The following is an 18440-nucleotide window of genomic DNA, read 5'->3' on the forward strand; positions in this document are numbered from 1 at the left end:
TAAACTAACAAAGGAGTCTTTAGTCTTTAGACAATGAATGATTTCTAATTCCTCCTACAAATAAAAGGGAAATCGTTAAATACTTAGTGTACTTTTCTTCATTTTGATTGGGAAGAACAAAAGCCATTTGTTTCCAGTTCCTACCATGTTAGTTCTGACATATTAGGGGACTTACCAAAAACCTGTTTTGTTGTGTGAGCTCTTGGGGACATTCCTGCCTCAGACTAGTCAGGGACATTGGGGCTCACACACTGAACAACACCTTTTTACCAATATCAAGGCATAAGCCTTTGGGTGTGATTAAGGACTAGAGGGCATTTTCCAGGCTCTGACTCCATAATGGATTAATTTACAGGATGGTCTCTTTACTATAGCCAACCTCCTGCCTTGACCCAGCTGGTTGCCCTATACATTGGGAGGACATATTCTCTCTGGAAGGATTCTACCATCATGGCTTGGCTAGAAACAAACGTCAGAGAAGTGCTACAGACAGTAGATGCTGGTGAACCCATAGTGGAAGAAGCTGAAAGAAGGTCAGTAATGCTGTGCCCAGCTGCTCCTGCTCATATTGGCAATCAAGGCATCTGTCTGACTCATTGCTAAGGAGAACAGGAACTATTTTGTAGAAAAGTTCCTTATCTGTTAATGTGGGATTTAATGAAATGGACATTTAAACTTATCCCTGCTCCCTAAGAACTTGTGTGATAAGTGATGGTAAACACCAGGCATCTATCTCTTTCATTCTACCTTGATTTATAAATTACCATAGCTTTGTTTTCTGTGTAAGACTGCATAAAATTGATGGATTTGTGACAAATGACTTAAGAAATGTTGCCTCTGTGTTTACTGTATTTAGAATATTGCCCAGTGCACTAGAGGAAAAAGTAAGGTTTAGATTAGATCAGTAGCCTTGTGGAATAGGAGAGGTGGTGTGGGGTGTGTGTGTGTATGTGTGTTTCACATACACACACCTTTTTGTATTTACAAAGTAACTATAATTTATAATATTGCATGATAAGTACATTAGATTGATACTAAACAAAATGTTTTTTGAGGTCTGGTGGGGTGGCAGGGAACGGGAGGATTTCCTTGCTGGATCTTGTTTACATCATTACAAATTGAAAGAAGGACCCAATGCTAGTTTTGAATCATTAGACGGATGTTTGGGTTTTGTAATTGACTCTGCATTAGAGGTGGTGACATAGTAATCCTTTATGAATGTGTATTGTGTGCGATAGGAAAATTGCAACGTGAGGATTTGCGGTATTGTACAGATTATGTCTTAGAGGTTGCTGTGTGTATTATCCAGGGAGCATGCCTGCTAGCATCATAGCAAACATCACCACTGCCAGGAAAATGTACTTAACTGCTTCCCAGAAGCAGACATATCTATAAAGTACACATACCCCCCTCCAGCAAGACTTCCGTGGAACTTGAAGTTGGGATTTTTTATGCCGTTGGCTAAAGGACAAGCATATTTATGGGTACTTAAATGCTCGTGTCATTTTGATGATTAATTATATACTTGGAAAAATATAAAGCTGCTGTCATAGGATAGTCTTGATGTCTCTTTGAGCAAGTGTGGATCTGAAACTTATGCCATTGAGCAGAACATTGTCTTCCCCAGAGCTCAGCTTGCTAGAGCATTGCAGAATATATTATTTCATTTGTTGGTCTTTATTTTGTTCTCCCTCCCTTCTTAGGCGGAAGGTCCGGTACCAGAGTGCACCCAGAAATATCTATCGCCATGTGATCCTTTCTGAGATGAAGGAGGCCACCGCAGCCCTGCCTCTGGTAAGGAGCCTCACCAGCTGAAAAAGAAGGCATTGTATGTACACACAACGTCACATGCATGATTTAGCCCACTTCTCCCTCTCCCTAAATGGGTCCTCCACTCCACTCAGTGTTTTATTAATCACTTATTTGACAGAGGTAAAGACTTTGTAGCTGAATGAAGTCTTTGAAGGATTCTGCCTCTTCCTTCTCTTGGGATTTTGCCGCACTGCAGCAGATAGCTCACAGGCCTGTAAGACTGGCTTGGTGTGGGCCAAGTGGTGTAGTGAATACAGTGCTAGACTTGGAATTGGGAGGGCGGGGCTGAAAATCCTGCTGCTGGCACTGACGAGATATTTGATCCTGTCTCAGTCCCTTAGCAGCCTCAGAGCTCATCTGTGAAGTGGGGTGAGGATAGCACCTCCCAGAAAGACCATTGTTCTTAAAGCATCTTGAAAATGACCCATGATGACTTTTACTGTAATGATGACCAAGTACACAGAGCCACACCCACACACACCTTGGTGGTCCATGCATCCAGAACTTGTGCTGAGAGGAATGGCAGATTAGATCAGTGGAGTCAAAGGAAAGGCTTCACCATGAGTCTTTGGCCCTGTCTTCTCCTGCTCTCCTAGGAGGAGCCCTCCCACCCCTAGAGCAATAGACGCACTTCAGGGAACTGAGGCTGAAACTGACACTCAAGTTGCCTAATTTTGAGGGAACCGAGTAGTTAGTGGTTGACTTTACTCTGAATTTGATGTCCTATTGAAAATGTTCTATTGTGGAGCCCAATTGAGGCGGACTAACAGAGCCTTCCTGGGTATCTCATTTTTGTATCCCTTTCTGAAGGAAGTGACATCCCAGCCTGTGATGGGGTTTGACCCTCTGCCTCCCCTGGATTCCATCACTTCCTACACCAGACCACGAAGGTACCCTTTCCACCCTTTTCCTTTGCCTTCTTGCTCACGCTGCTCTCACGCTGCTGCTTTTACTCTCCTCCACCTTGACAAAAGCAGAGGGGAAAAGAAATCACTTGGTAGGCTTTAAGGTGACAGGGACACATGAGTAACCAGTTTGGTAGCGATCAACTGGTACCCTGAATAACTGAAATGCCTCTTTCTAGACTGCATTCCCAGTGTGTTTATGAACACCTTTTTGAGTTGCTAGGCCAGCAGTATTCTTCCAATTTTAACCTACTTCAATTGCAAGTGCCTGTTTCTTGAGACTCACTTATCCCGTGTTTCTCATTGTATGTTACTTATACACACTTTTCATCTATCAGGAGAAACTCAAGTACAGGTATCCCTTAATGCAGTAGGTACATTGCAGTAACAACTGAGAAACAAATTTCTAGATAGAGAATCCGATTGTTCCTTTGACAGTTACTATAAAACTGCCTAGGTTTCCATGGGGTGGGGGAAGGGGTTCCTTTTTTCCCCTCAATCTGTCAATAGAAGGAGTTGAAAGTGCTTTATTTTACACACTGTTAGCAAAGAGGATGATAAGGTGACATGGAGGTCCATGCTGTGCTGTGAGCTGTTAGAGCAGAAGGGGGTGGGGAGAGGGTGAGAGCTCTTGTGTTTGCTCCCACCCTCTCTCAGGCCACAGAAATTTGTCCCAGGGCCTCCCATGTTCACCCCTGCAATGATGATCCTCTTGTTGTCTAGGCCAGCAGTTCTCACTTTTTATAGCAGTGGAACTTTTCTCTTTAAACAAAACTTCTTTGCAAGTGTGTGGTGCTTTTTTAAAATGCTGACAGCTTAATGGTATCAAGTTAGAAAAGCCTGCTTTTTAAGAATAATTTTCAGATAACTTGTTCTGAATCTAACATAAATACATTATTTAATGAGCAGGCTATGATGGTTTGCAATTCATTAAGTGTTTTCTAATTGGGAACAATATTAAAGGTTTACTTTATGTGGTGATTCACAGCAATTTGTCTTTTTCTCTTTTACCTGCATAAACCAGAAATATTTTAGATTTATTTCAGTTAATCATATTTTTCCTTTAAAAGCTAGAGAAGTTTTCTTGTAGTATTCATAATGCCGTGTTTATCAGTAAATGCCTTTGTAATCTTGCTGGAACTGTGGAATGATTAAATTTAGTAGTTTTAACAGACAAGATAAATCAAAAGCTCCAGAAGCAAACCGAAATGGACAATCTCAAGCATCTGAAACTCCAAAAGGACCTCGTTATCTTTCCCCAGAAACCCTCCCCCTCCTTCCAAACTTCCCTACTACTATGGAAGGCGCCATAGTCCTCCCAGGCTTGAAACCTCTGTGTCATTCTCAACTCATTTTCATTAACCCCTTATATGCCAAGGACTGTCGATTTTACCTTTGCGACATCTCTTGAATATGCTCCCTTCTCTCCTCTGACACTGCCACCTGCCTGACACCCGGCTGCCATCACCTCATACCTGGATTATTGCAATGGCTGCTGGTGGGTCTGCCTGCCTCATGTCTCTCCTCATTCCAGTCTATCTTCCATTCAGCCACTAAAATGATTTTCCTAAAACACAAGTCTGATTGTGTCAGCAACTCCCTCTGCGCCTCCCCCCCTCCCCCGAAAATCCATATCACCTCCAGGATCAAATATAAAATATTTAGCATTTAAAGCCCTTCGTAATCTCCTCCCTCCCACCCCCCTCCCCCCAACACACTTTTCCAGTCTTCTTATACCTTGCACTTATACATCCTCTGCCATCCAATGATACTGGCCTCCTTGCTCTTCCTTAAATAAGATATTGCATCTCTTGGCTCCAGGCATTTTCTCTGGCTGTTCCCTATGCCTGGAACGCTTTCTTTCCTCATCAGAATCTCACCTTCTACAAGAAATCTTTCTTGAACCCTTCCCGGTGTTGATTCTCTCCAATTTATGCCGTCTCTAGCTTGTTTGTCTGTAGTCGTTTGCATGTTTTCTCTCTTATCAGACTGAGCTCCTCACAGACAGGGACTGTCTTTTACCTTTATTTTGTATTCCTCACACTTAGCATAGTGCCTGGTACTGGTACATAGGGCAGCTACGTGGTGCAGTGGACAGAACTCTGGCCCTGGAGTCAGGAAGGCTCATCTTCCTGAGTTCAAATCTGGCCTCAGACACTTATGAGGGCTGTGACCCTGGGCAAGTCACTTAATCCTGTTTGCCTCAGTTTCTTCATCCGTAAAATGAGCTGGAGAAGGAAATCCAGCTTCTTTGCCAAGAAAACCCCAAATGGGGTCATGGACGCTACCCAACAACAAATTAGCACATAGAGAGAGGTACTTAATAAATGTGTATTGTCTGATGATGCTTCTGTAATTGGGATTTGGTATTAGGTTTATGGATATTGATTTCATCATCAAATTCTTTGTTATTAATGTTTGTATCTTTAGCCATTCCCTTTTTACTTATAGTGAATACTTAAGGAGTTGAAAGGATCAGTGATCTCAGCATTGAGGACCCTCCCTTTTATGGTGCCAACTGAAGCTTTTATTTTTTCCAATTAACATGTAAAGATAGTTTTCAACATTCATTTTTATAAGATTATGAGTCCCAAATTTTTTCTCCATCCCTCCCTCCTGTTCTCCCTCCCCAAGAAGGCAAACAGTCTAATATAGATTATATATACATGTGCAGTCATGGAAACATTTCTACATTAATCATGTTGTGAAAGAAGAAACACAACAAAAGAGAAAAACCACGAAAAAAAGTGAATATGCTTTGATCAGTATTCAGACTCCATAGTTATTTCTCTGGATATGAATAGTGAGTCTTTTGGAATTGTCTTAAATTATTATACTGCTGAGAAGAGCTAAGTCAATCATAGTCAATCATCACACATTGTTGCTGTTACTGCATATAATGTTTTCCTGGTTTTGCTCACTTCACTAAGCATCACTTCATGTTAGTCTTGCCAGGCTTTTCTGAAATCTTTCTGCTCATCATATCTTATAGCACAGTAGTATTCCATTACATTCATATACCACACCTTGTTCAGCCATTCCCCAATTGATGAGCATTCCCTCAATTTTCAATTCTTTGCCACCACAAAAAGAGCTGCTATAAATTTTTTTTTATAATCTCTTTGGGATATAGACCTAATGGTGGTTTTTCTAGCTCAAAGGGTATGCACAGTTTGAATGTCTTTTGGGCATAGTTCCAAATTGCTCTCCACAATGGTCAGATCAGTTCACAGTTCCACCAACAGTGCACGTGTCCTGATTTTCCCACATCATCTCCAACATTTATTATTTTCCTTTTCTGTCAAATTAGCCAATCTGATAGGTGTGAGGTAGTACCACAAAGTTGTTTTATTTTGCATTTCCATAACTGATTTAGAGCATTTTTTCCCTATGACTATAAATAGCTTTAATTTCTTCATCTGAACTGCCTATTCGTATCCTTGACCATTTATCAACTGGGGAATGACTTGTATTCTTATAAATTTGACTCAGTTCTCCATATATTTGAGAAATGAGGCCTTTATCAGAAACATTGGCTGTAAAAATTGTTTCCCAGCTTTCTGCTTTTCTTCTAATCTTGGTTGCATTGGTTTTGTTTATGTAGAACCTTTTTTAATTTAATGTAATCAAAATGATCCATTTTGCATTTAATAATGTTCTCTGTCTCTTGTTTGGTGATAAATTCTTCCCTTCTCCATATATCTGACAGGTAAACTATTTCTTGCTCTCTTAATTTGCTTATGGTATCACCCTTTATGTCTAAATCATGTACCCATTTTGACCTCATCTTGGTATACAGTGTGAGATGTTGGTCTTTGCCTAGTTTCTGCCATTCTGTTTTCCAGTTTTCCCAGCAGTGTCTTGGGTTCCTACTCTATTCCACTGATCCACCACTCTGTTTCTTAGCCCCAAATAGTTTTTATGATTGCTGCTTTATAATATAGTTTTGTGTCTGGTATGGCTCAACCACCTTCCTTTGCATTTTTTTTCTCATTAATTCCCTTGATATTCTTGGTCTCTTGTTCTTCCAGATGAATTTTGTTATTTTTTCTAGCTCTATAAAATAATTTTTTGGTAATGTGGTATGGCACTGAATAAATTAATTTAGGTAGAACTTTCATTTTTATTGTATTAGCTCAGCCTAACCCACGAGTAATTAATATTTTTCTAATTGTTTAGATCTGACTTTATTTGTGTGAAAAGCGTTTTATAATTGTGTTCATGTAGTTCCTGGGTTTGTCTTGGGAGGTATACTCCCAAATATTTTATATTGTCGACAGTTATTTTAAAAGGAATTTCTCTTTCTCTTCTTGCTGAGCTTTGTTGATAATATATAGAAATGCTGATTATTTATGGCGTTATTTTCTGCACCTTTGCTAAGGATAACTATTCCAAGTAAATTTTTAGTTGATTCTCTAAGTCCTATCATCTGCAGAGAGTGATAGTTTTGTTTCCTCATTACCTAGTCTAATTCCTTCAATTTCTTTTTCTTCTCATTGCTAAAGCTAACATTTCTGGTACGATATTGAATAATAGTGGTGATGATGGGAATCCTTTTTCACCCCGATCTTATTGGGAAGGTTTCTAGCTTATGCCCATTACTGATAATGCTTGCTGATGGTTTGAGATAGATACTACTTATCATTTTAAGGAAAAGTCCATTGATTCTGTGCTTTCTAGTGTTTTTTAACAGGAATGGCTGTTGTATTCTGTCAAAAGCTTTTTCTGCATCTATTGAGATAATCATATGGTTTCTGTTGGTTTTGATATTCATATGGTCAATTAAGCTAATAGTTTTCATAATACTGAACTAGCTCTGCATTTCCCATTTATACTTTCCTATCCCGTGCATCTCTTCTTGATGTTTTTTTGTGAATCCTCCATGGAGACCTCCCTCGGAATGCTGGAAACTTTCTTCTAGGTCTTGCCTGCTAGCTATGCATCCTTCATCCCTTGCTTTTGTTAACATGACTGGCTAATCACTCCTATTCCAGTCATACATCTCTTTGACATTGTCTTTTGTACTGCCTTTCCTCCCAGTTTGTGGTGGGTACCATGCTGAGGCCTGCCTATTATTGATAGCAAAGATTGTTACGAAAATATTTTATGGTGAAAAACATAAACACCAGTTATTTCATACGTACTGTGATGAGAAAGACCAACAATTAGATGATAGCATCATATGTAATTGAGTACATTCATTGATTCTAGACCAATCAGAAGCCAACTCTGGGCTCACAAGATCTATTTAAACTGTCTTCCAATGGCCTTCTGCATCAGCCTAGGACTGATGGACTCCAAAATATACAACTTGACTCTCTGTGTGTGTCTGCCTTTACAACCTTTTGTACAGCGCAGTTTGAGAGGCACTGGCCTCTTGCATTTGATTTTTAGTATAATTTCATCAGGGCTAGGTCCTCATTGCTAGGATATTGAATCTGCTGACTTTGTAAAACTAATTTGTTGCCTGTTCTATCAATTTTGTAAGTTAAAAATGCTGTAAATTGGATTTTTTTTACTGGATACTTAATAATGGAAAGTCTTTATGTTTAGCATTGGTATACTCTTAACTTCTACCTACTCTCACAATTATTTTGTCCTTTGGGATGATATATGTGAATCTGTACTGAAATGAAACTAATGTAGCCTAGAATGTAAGCCTTCGCTCCTACTGTGTGTGCATATCCATATATCATGTGAATATCTATACCTTATTTTCCTCTGCAAATCCTGGGTGCCCCCAGCTCCATTTATTCACTTGTTAGAAAGCAGCATCCTTTGGTCTAAGGTCCATGCTGTTACTTTCTGTCCCAGCTCCCACTCCACCAGGCTCCTTTTGCTTCTCCTGCTTATTTCATGCTACTGATGCCACCCATTGCCTATGACTGTCTTTCTTTTTGGGGGGGGTGGGGCAGCAAGAACAGAAAGGTTGAAATGCACAGGTGAGTAGGATTAACTTTTAGATTATTATTTGCTAGGCTCTGCTAACATAATAAAATCTGCATTGGTGCACAGGGTCATTTAGAAGAAGAAGAAAAATATATTCTGACATTTCCTGGTTTTCTCTTTCAGGGCACACCGTTACTCCAATGAAAGCACATTATCTCTCTTCTTTCGATCATTGTTGCCAAATTTTACCTTTCAGGTATGTTAAGTGAGTCTGGTTCCATTTCTGTCACGTCCTTACAGTTACGTCTGCTCTTCTCACAAACTCAATCAGGGTAACAGGAGTCATTGTACAGCTGCTGTGGACACAGCTTTGTGCTGGGTACTGTGGTGGTTGGGAAAGAAGCAAGCTCCTCGTATCCCTAATGACTAACTAGAGTAGGATCTTGACCACGGTGCAGCCACTAAACAAATGAGTGTTTATTGAATGGAATGGTTAAGACATAACACTTCCTTCAGAAGAAATACACAGAAATCTAACATTACTGAATCACAATATAAGATTGCTGATAAGCAGTAACACACAGATGTTTGATTAGAATAGTGCAACGGAGAACCTTTCTATTTAGTAAATGCTAATAGGGAAAGTTGTCTTTGAAGCTTTGAATTTATTTTGAATTCATCCAGTGTGAGTTTGTCGTTGCAAATGTCTAGAGAGAACAAACTAGTGCATCTTAGTTTTTTTTTTAATTGTATTTGATTTTTGAGATTATTTTTTGATCCCTCCTACCTGTGGCCTTCCTCAGAGATTAGAAATGAAGTGCCATCTGAAGAGATAAGCATTTTCCTCTGTCTTGGTGCCAGTACATGGCGTGTCTATAATGGAAACATTTTGAGCCTGTCCTCATAGCACTTTGTGCTCCACTCCTGTAGAGCAGAGCAAAGCACACTCAGCTTGCCCAGGAAGCTCCTTCTCATCTAGCAGTTTCTTCTTCAGCCTCCCGCCTCTCTTTCTGTCAGGGAGAAGATACACCGGATGAAATAGACCCAGTTGGTGCAGAAGAGGACCTCGACCAGGGTTTGAACAGGCTGATGGCAGCCATGCGAGACCTCCTGGCCAACATCCAGTTCCAGGACCCTCCAACAGAAGATAACCCTGATGGGAATGGAGATGAGGATGAAGACGAGGATGAAGACTGGGACTAAGACTAGAGCATCCAGAATCCCAGTGATATGCTGTAGAATTATGTTCATGATTTTTTTCGGTTGAAATTTAATAGTTCCCTAAAGTAAAGTAAAAAAGTAAGTGCTTAATTTATAAAGTCATTTGCCTCTTTCTTCTGCAAATTTGTATGTGTTATATGAGGCAGGGCATCAGAATTCTCTGAAGTGTGCTCAGAGTGCAGCTTAGAAGCAGACGAAGCAGTGACTGCTAGTGACTGAGGACTTTTCATCTGTTGAATCCATCACTTTCTTTTTAACCTCCTCTTTGGGATAACAGCCTATACAGGGTTAATGTGGAGTCCACGTCCAAGATAAGCCTGGAGCTAGAGGAGAGTTAGGGAAGGAAGGAGCAAAACTAGGGACAGATGGAGCCCCAACTGCCTTTTATGGGCTCCCAGCAACTGGCCTGTCTGGACAGCCTGGCTCGGCCTCAGACCAGGGGGCATCCGTGGGGCTATGTAGAACAGGGCTCCTGACCGCAACCAAACACTGGTTTTGTCCCATTTTCAGCTGCTCCTTGTAACATTTGAGAGAACTTTGGTGCCCCCTTGGTGTGAAGCAAAGCCACTTGTTTTAGGGGAGGAGCACCTGGATTGGGAAGGACAGAAGTCCTGGTTCTGCCTCTGAGACTGACCTCACCTCTCTGGCCTCAGTCTTTTCATATGTATAATGGGAGCGGTAATGTTTGCACTAAAAATCCCATGATCGAGTTGTTAGGAAACTACTTTGTGAATGTGAGACACTGAAACTCGGAAGGAATCGTGGATGTTATCATTGCCTAAAAGAACAGTGAGAGGCTGTCACAGGCCTACATTCTTATCTCTACACTGAACCTCTGATTCCGAGATTAATTTCCATGTCAGATGAAGCTAGACAAGAACAGGTAGGCTCTACCAGATGGTACTCTACAGCAGACTATGTAGTCACTTATTTGACTAAAAGATACATACAGAAGAGAGGATTCCATCATATTTATGTGTTGACCATAAAAAAGTAATTGATTTAGGAGAACAAAATGCAGTCTTCAAAGGCCCACTTTCAACAAGATGTCTTTAGAACATATGTTAAGATCTCAGAATTGTTGTGTTGGAAGGGACCTCAGCAGCCAGCTGGTCTAATCAGTAACTGAATGAGAAAGTACTCTGCAGTGTTCCTGACAAGTGGCCATCCACCTAGCCTTTGCTCAGAGACCTCCAGGGAGATCCAGCGCGCTCCTTCCTAAGGTGGCACAGCTCCAATTGCTGGCTAGCCTAAATGGGCAACTTCTTCCTGTTACTTCCAGTTCTTTCCTTGGGGGCCAAGTAGAATAAGTCTAATCCCTCTTCAGTGTGACAACTCCTTCACTTCAAGACAGCTCTTTAGTCTTAGCTTTTTCTAGTTCCTTTAGCTTGTCCTCATATCATGAATTCAAGGCCCTTCATCACCTTGGCTGCCCTCCCTGGGACACCCTCCAGCCTTTAGCAATTTCCTTCCTAACTTGTGGTGCCCACAGTAATGATGATAAGAATTAGAATTAGCATTTAGGTAGTGCTTTATGGTTGCAAAGCACTGTATGTATATACAATCTCATTTGAACTTCCCAACCACCAAGGTGCTTTTATTATCCCCATTTTATAAACTGGGAACTGAGGCAGATGGGTTAAGTGGCTCACCTAGGGTCACATTGCCTATAAAAGTGATCATAATGCTGCAGTTACAGCCTTACCAGGGCAGAGTACCGCAGGACCACCGCTTCCTTGTTCCTTCCTGGACCCTGAGCCTTTTTTACTATAGCCTAAGATTGTATTCGTTTTCTTGGCTGCCCTATCACACTGTTCACTGACATTTATTTATTTGAGATCCACCAAAACTCAGATCTTTTTCAGAAAGACTAGCCATGGCACCTTCCAGCATCTTGATTTTTAAAACCAATTCTAAGACTTTACATTTATCTCTATTAGATTTCATTTTATTCATTCCAGCCCAATGTTGTTGTCTGTCAAAAGCTCTGTGGCTCCTGACTCGATTTTCCATTGTGCTGGCTCTCCTTCCCAGCTTTGTGTCATCTGCAAATTTGAAAAGTGTGCCCTCTATGCCTTTGTCCAAGTCATTGATAAGGATGCTAAACAGCACAGGGCCAAAAACAGGTGTCAGGAAGCTTTTAATGACAAATCTTAAGGTTCAGCAATTCTACCAATTCCAAATACATCTAACAGTATTATCTAGCATCTTTTCCACAAGAATAGCAAGGACACTGTCATATGCTTTGCTAAATCTAGGCAAAATATATTTACAACATCAGTCTTCCAGTTTTAGTAACCCTGCCAACAAAGGAAATCATTTTGGGCCATTGGGACCTGTTCTTTGGTGAATCCATACTGGTTCTTGGTGAATAGAGCTTCTTCTAGATGTTCCTTCATCATCCCATCAATATCAGATGAGAAAGTGTATGTGTAACACATTGAAAACTATAGGATAAGAACTGTCATTAAATTGCCCTGACTATTGGCTCCACAGAGGAGGTATTAATGGAATACTCCGTTGCTCCACTTAACATTTTTGTGATTTTCCCAGATCATAGCACCCTTTCCCTGGTTACCACTGTATGTAATACTGTGTCTCCCCCTAGAATGTAAGCTTTCTTGAGAGCTGAAACTGCCTTTTGTGCTTAGCAAAGTATCTGGCACTTAGTAAATGCCCAGTAAGTGTTTTTTACTTATTCATAAATAATGGTTATTAACAGCAACCATCTTGTCAAAATCAGTTGCACTTACTGCCCTGTAGTTTGCACACTCTGTTCTCTCCTTATTTTTGGAAAATTGAGACATTTGGCCTTCTTTAATTCTGTGGTACCTTTCTCATTCTCCACAGTCTTTCAAAGATCACAGACAGTGAGAATCATGTCTGCCAGTTCTTTCAGTGCCTGAGAAGGCAATTCATTTGGGTCAGATAAGAAATGGAAGGGATTCTGTGTTGATGTAGTTCCTCCAGATGCACCCAGTGGCTGATTGATGCAAGTTCCCCCCAAAACTGCAGAGCCTCCTAAATGAGATCCAAAATGTCTTAAATGTTTGACCTGACTAGCCACATAGGAAATAACCAAATGGATGAAAAATGCCTATTGTCCAGTCCAAGAGATAGTGAATAGATAGTCCGGTTAGCTGATCCATCTTGAACAGATACTGCGGGTAGACGATGAACTGGTCCAAGAATTGACTAGGAGAGACAACAGCCCGAATTACATATGGGAAGTTACATAGGACAGTGTACTCGCATAAGTCAGGTCATAGTTCCATTGCAATCTCTCAAGTACTGGCATTATTCCTCCACTAAAATCCTTCTATATATCATCATGGCTTGGAGGTGATCCTAGAGTCTTGCAGGATATACCAGTAGAACAAAAAGTCTGCAAGATCTTGTCGACCCAGGCATGTGTTCTCTCTCCTGTCAGAGGACTACCATGGTTATGTTCAAAGAGGCCAGAAGATTGGGTACTAAGTGATTAAGTCTTGGCCACAGCAACTTATGAAGTCCATTTATTAAGGCATGGGAGCATTACCAGCCACATTGTTGGTGGAGGCAATATTTCTACTGATAACATCAACAGGTGTTCTGAAATGTTATGATTATTATTGGGGCTGGTTCTTTGCTTAGGAGTAAGGGCTCCAGCAATTAATCATTGCTCCTTGGTCTCCAGAGGGGATTTTTTTGTCCTGTTTTGTTTCGATTTTTGCCAAAGAGGAAAAAAAAAAAGTCCTACTGGTATTTCTAGCTTCAAGTGACTCTAAGCCTGGGCCTTGAGGATAGTTGAAGGTGAAATTCTGTATCTGAGACTTCGGAGGCAATCTGTAAACTCCAATTAAAGTGACACCATGAACAGGACCAGAGAAGAAGGTTTAGCTAGGGAGGCACCAAAAAAATATTCCAACTCCATTAAAGAACGTAGATGGGTAATAACTCTAAAAAATCGATTTTCTGAGTGTTGTAGGAGAATACTAGATTATCATTGGAAATCAGAGGAGATGTAGCGGACCCAGGGCACTAGAAAAATTTAGTTGCAGTAACCTTGTGATTCATTGGAGGGGTAGAGGCAGTGAAGAACCAGCAATGAAACACTGCTGGGGAGAAAAACAATGCTGTAGCTGGTTAAACCAGTCCAAAATGAAAATGTAGGTTCCAAGTCTGCTTTGAAGGGACTCATCTGTCTGCCTTTAAGAATGATCCTGAAGTGATGTCCCTGCGTGCAAGACCCTAGAGGCCTGTGGGAGTGCAGAGAAACTGAAATCCCAGTAGCCCACTGCATGGCTAACTGGGTTGATGAAGCACTCTTACCTCCTGCTACACCTGGGTATTCACCTGAAAATGAGACCTGCTGAACAGATAGGCAAAGGTTACATATGAGAATGGAAATGGTAGACTTTGGAGTGGCTGTAGAAGGACAGATCTGTCATGCATTGTTGGCTGAGCCACTCTAGAAAGTAATTTGAAATTAGGGAGAAGTGAGTGAAATGCCCATTCCTTTTGACCTAGGGATCCCACTGTTGGACATGTCCTCCAGAGGTTAGGAATGGAAGGAAAGGTCCCATACACACCAAAATAATTCACAGCAGCACTGTTTTGTTTGAATAAAAGGAGTTTTGCTTTTAAGGGAAAAAAAGAAGGCTAGAGTGGAGTGGGAAATAAGACCCAAATGGGCATCAGTAGTTTTCCCAAGTTTGTGGAAACCTCTGTTAAGAAGTCTTAGGTTTGGCTTAGGGGGTATCGGGAGATCCGGAATGATGTATTTTACTACTTAAATTTAAACCCCATGATGTTTGAGCTGAAGAGGACTTCAGAAATCATTTAGTCCAGCTCCTTCACTTTACAGAGGCTTGCAGAGATTCCATGACTTTCCCAAACTGGAAACCACTGCAGCGATCCCTGCAACTCCAGGGACAGTTGCCGCCCCATCATTCATTTCTAACCTCTCCAAGTGACTGGAGGAGAGAGATGGAAAGGCTCTGCTTCCCACCCATCTTGTTATACTTTGAATCTTCTTCAAAGAGGTCTTGGTCACAGAAAGTGCTCCTGTGGGTTTTAATTTTTTGTGTACTTTGGAGAAAGTTAGGCAGATTTAAAGGTACTTTGATGACTAAATTTAAAATAGAAGAGAGCAGAAGGCAGTAAATTAGGGGACACAGATAAGCAAGGCAGTGTTGGAACTAGCATATTTAATTAAAAATAATGATAAAATAGCTAACATTTATGTAGCATTTACAAGTTTGCAAAGCACTTGGCAAATATCTCAAAACTTAGAAATATTGCTCTAAAAAGCAATCTATATATGATGGAGATTCGTGGTTTGATATGTAGTGCTCTTTTTGTCTTCTTAGGGACAACTAGGTTGCAAAATGGATAGAGCACTGGGCCTGGAGTCAGGAAGACCTGAGTTCAAATCTAGCCTCAGACACTTAGTAGCTGTGTGATCCTGGGCAAGTCATGTAACCTCTAACTGCCTCGGTTTCCTTATCTGTAAAAGGGGATAATAGCACCTACCTCACAGGGTTGTTGTGAGGATCAAATGAGATAATATTTGTAAAGTCCTTAGCACAGTGCCTGGCACATAGTAGGCACTTAGCAAATGCTTATTCCTTTCCCCTTCCCCCTTTGTATAAGGAAATGTTCATGGTTGTTGATTTCTGTAAAGTTCATAACAATAAAATGAGGAAAAAATAAAGAAATGCTCCTACTTGGGGTCTTTTGGACTTTGAATAGTGCTGCTTTATCCGGGACTGTTGGGCTGACAAAGGACATCACCCTGATGTCTCCCATGAGCTAATTGAAGAGAATTTTGGAGGTGAGAGGGACTTTCTAAAACTGAGGTCATTGAGTACATCTTATTTTGTAGATAAGGCAGTCCATGAGAAAGGAGGGACTCCCCCAAGGTCACACAATTAGTGGTGTGGCAGGAACCAGACACGGTCTCCTAATTTCCAGGCTAATGCTCTGATCACTACTCCAGGAGCCAGTGAAGTAGAGAATGCATTTAATTCATCAGAATGAAAGCTCCTTGAGGGCAGGGACAGTTTTTGCCTTTATATTCCCAGGTTTTAGCACAGCATCTGGACACATATATGAGCCATTTAATAAATGTTTAGTGGTTGTTTGGAAGTGTAACCTATGGCCCACACAGCCATAGCAAGATAGAAATATGGATTCCTTGTCAGACTCCAAGGGGAGGACCAGAGACTAATGACTGGTTAGAAAGTATGTGGAGTATAATCTGACACCATTATGGAACCTTAATATGCTGCTAAAGGAGCCTGAAAAATCAAGGTCTTTTTCTTAGCATATTTATTGTAATGGAATTTCTTGTAAGAGCTATGTGTCCTACGTACACAAGAACTAAGGGGTAAATCAGCCCAGGAATATTCTACTATTCCAAATGAAAATACATTACTGTAACACCTCCTGGCAGAGGAGCTCTCCTGTCATAGGAACAATAAGGCCTAATTAGGGTGGTTTGGGAGAGGAACCAAAGAGTGAATGAATTAGCGAGAACTTCACCGTTAGGACTGTGGTTAAAACCTCCAAGGGCTATGGTTTAGACTAGCATCTGGCCAACCTCACCAGCGTAACACCCGGTAGTGTGGTGCTGCCAGTCAAAGAGAATACTATTGTCTCGGAACAATTGAAGTTGGGGGACACAAGAAGATCGACAGGGAGAGTCATCTGCCTTGTAGCCACTGCCCTGCTTCTCCCCCACTGGATTAGCACTCTCCAAAGTGGGCTTCCAGAATCCAGGCCCCAGAGGCAGTTAATCCACTTATGTTTTGGAACTCCCACCTTGGGCCTGAGCCATCTCAACTTAGCTAGCCCACTATTTCTAACTGCTTCCAGGCCAGACCGTGCTTCATGTCCCATCCAGCTATTGACTTACACCGTTTTACTATCCTCTGTGGACCCATATATGTAATATCCAATCCCCCCCCACCTCTTGCTCTGGACGCAAGAACCAAATCGGTAATACCTTTATCAAAAGGATGTATTGACTGACTGCCCAGTGAATCGACTGACCCAGGTCTGTGACTCCAAACCAAACTGTTCTCCAACCACTACTCCCCTATCTATAGATGTTTTCTTCCCCTTTTAGAATGTAAGTTCCTTGAGGGCAAGAACTTTTTTTTTCCTGGTATTTGTATTCCTAGTGCTTAGCATAGTGCTTAAGATACAGTAAATGCTTACAAGAAATGTTTTTGCATTCATTTCTTCATGGTGGGCAACACGTAACAAATGAACAGTTGGAAGTGGTCTGAACATCAGAAAAATGATTTTGGGAGGAAAAAAGGGCCAGTTGTATAGCAAAAATGAGAGACAACCAATGGACCACCCATGTGTTCTGTTTGTACCCCTGGACTTCAAGGGAGCCTGAAGAAGGGTCTCAGCAGGTTGAGCGGTGAATTCACCCTCTGGTGAAATTATGGGAGAATATGGATGGGAGTCTTACAGACTATCTAAGCATGGTTAGGTTACCGTCTGCTTTGTGGGAAGGAATGCCCACATCTCTATCTGCTGGAGTACTAGAGATGGTTCATTGAATAGATTATACAAGTTCCTTTTCTGGTTATTTCACTTCTCAGGATTCCACTCAGGGAGTGCATTGCCAATGAGAGGGACTGGGGCAAAAGGCGATAAAACTCAGATCTGTCAGTAAAAAAAGTCTTGGTGAGAAAGACAGTATTGGGTTGCAATTATCTGTGAATTCCAGTTATATATGTCCTCATGACAATGGGCAAATGCTGTGCCCCTGGCCTTCAGTAGTCCTAAGTCACCATATTTATCCTAATGAGAATTAATGTAATGTGGATACCCTAAGGGAAAATTACCCTGCCTTATTTGCCCACTTGCCAGGAAGAGGCTGTGGTCAGCTTTCTGCCAAAGGTTGTCCCATTCTCACGCTCTTTGAAGTCTGTGTCTTGGTGGGTGGGGAGCATCTACGTCAAAGGTCTCATTTATGGACAGAAAATATCACTGAAACTCAGGGACAGTTCTTTTCTGCAGTGATCCAGTGAAAGCAGAGTCCATTGGTCCTGATTCTGCATCATGCCCTGAATACAAAGAATGGTTTGAGTTATTACTGTGCTGTTTAGACCTATATAGAGATGAACCTGGGATAGGAGTCTCTTAGGCTCCCTGTTGGCAAAGGAAAAAGTGACACCCGAGGAGGGACTGTCTGACCTAGGGCAGCCGGCTTCCGATAGTACTGATGCCCCAGCATGGCTGTAGAAGTCAGAGGAAAGCGCTGAGAGATTTCAAAGTTCACCTCGACCACCTTTCCCCCTCCTCCCACCCTTATTCTTCAGATGTTGAACCTCAGTCCCAGAGAGTTGAGGTCATATGCCCAACGTAACAACTAATTTGATATTCCATAAACTTCCAGGTGTCAGGAAGTGGTGAGGACCCCTTTTATTCAACCAGGGCACTTGCTTGATTAGGGTATTAAGAGGATAACATTGGTATGTTGTGATGCCCTGGGTTCTTTCATTCCCCTTAGCCAATTTTTTTTTAAACCAGGAAGGAAGACGGTTAAGATAGTGGATGATAGAATTTAGAGTTAAAAGATCAGCTAGCCCAGCCTTTCCATTTTGCAAATGG

The 18440-nt window shown here is 41.3% G+C and overlaps 1 protein-coding gene across 1 annotated transcript in view; it reads left to right on the forward strand.

Annotated features, from left to right (window-relative positions):
- The window catches only part of TCF25 (transcription factor 25), a 50044-nt gene extending 34510 nt beyond the window's left edge, over positions 1–15534 (forward strand). The window contains exons 14-18 of the mRNA XM_036748093.1: positions 375–533; positions 1704–1794; positions 2623–2702; positions 8790–8862; positions 9624–15534. Of these exons, the coding sequence (XP_036603988.1) occupies positions 375–533; positions 1704–1794; positions 2623–2702; positions 8790–8862; positions 9624–9809 (589 nt within the window). The 3' untranslated portion in view covers positions 9810–15534. The remainder of the gene's footprint in view (positions 1–374; positions 534–1703; positions 1795–2622; positions 2703–8789; positions 8863–9623) is intronic.
- The last annotated feature ends 2906 nt before the right edge of the window (positions 15535–18440 follow it).

The sequence above is a fragment of the Trichosurus vulpecula genome, chromosome 3 (assembly GCF_011100635.1).
Source record: "Trichosurus vulpecula isolate mTriVul1 chromosome 3, mTriVul1.pri, whole genome shotgun sequence".
In the NCBI taxonomy this organism is placed as follows: Eukaryota; Metazoa; Chordata; class Mammalia; order Diprotodontia; family Phalangeridae; genus Trichosurus; species Trichosurus vulpecula.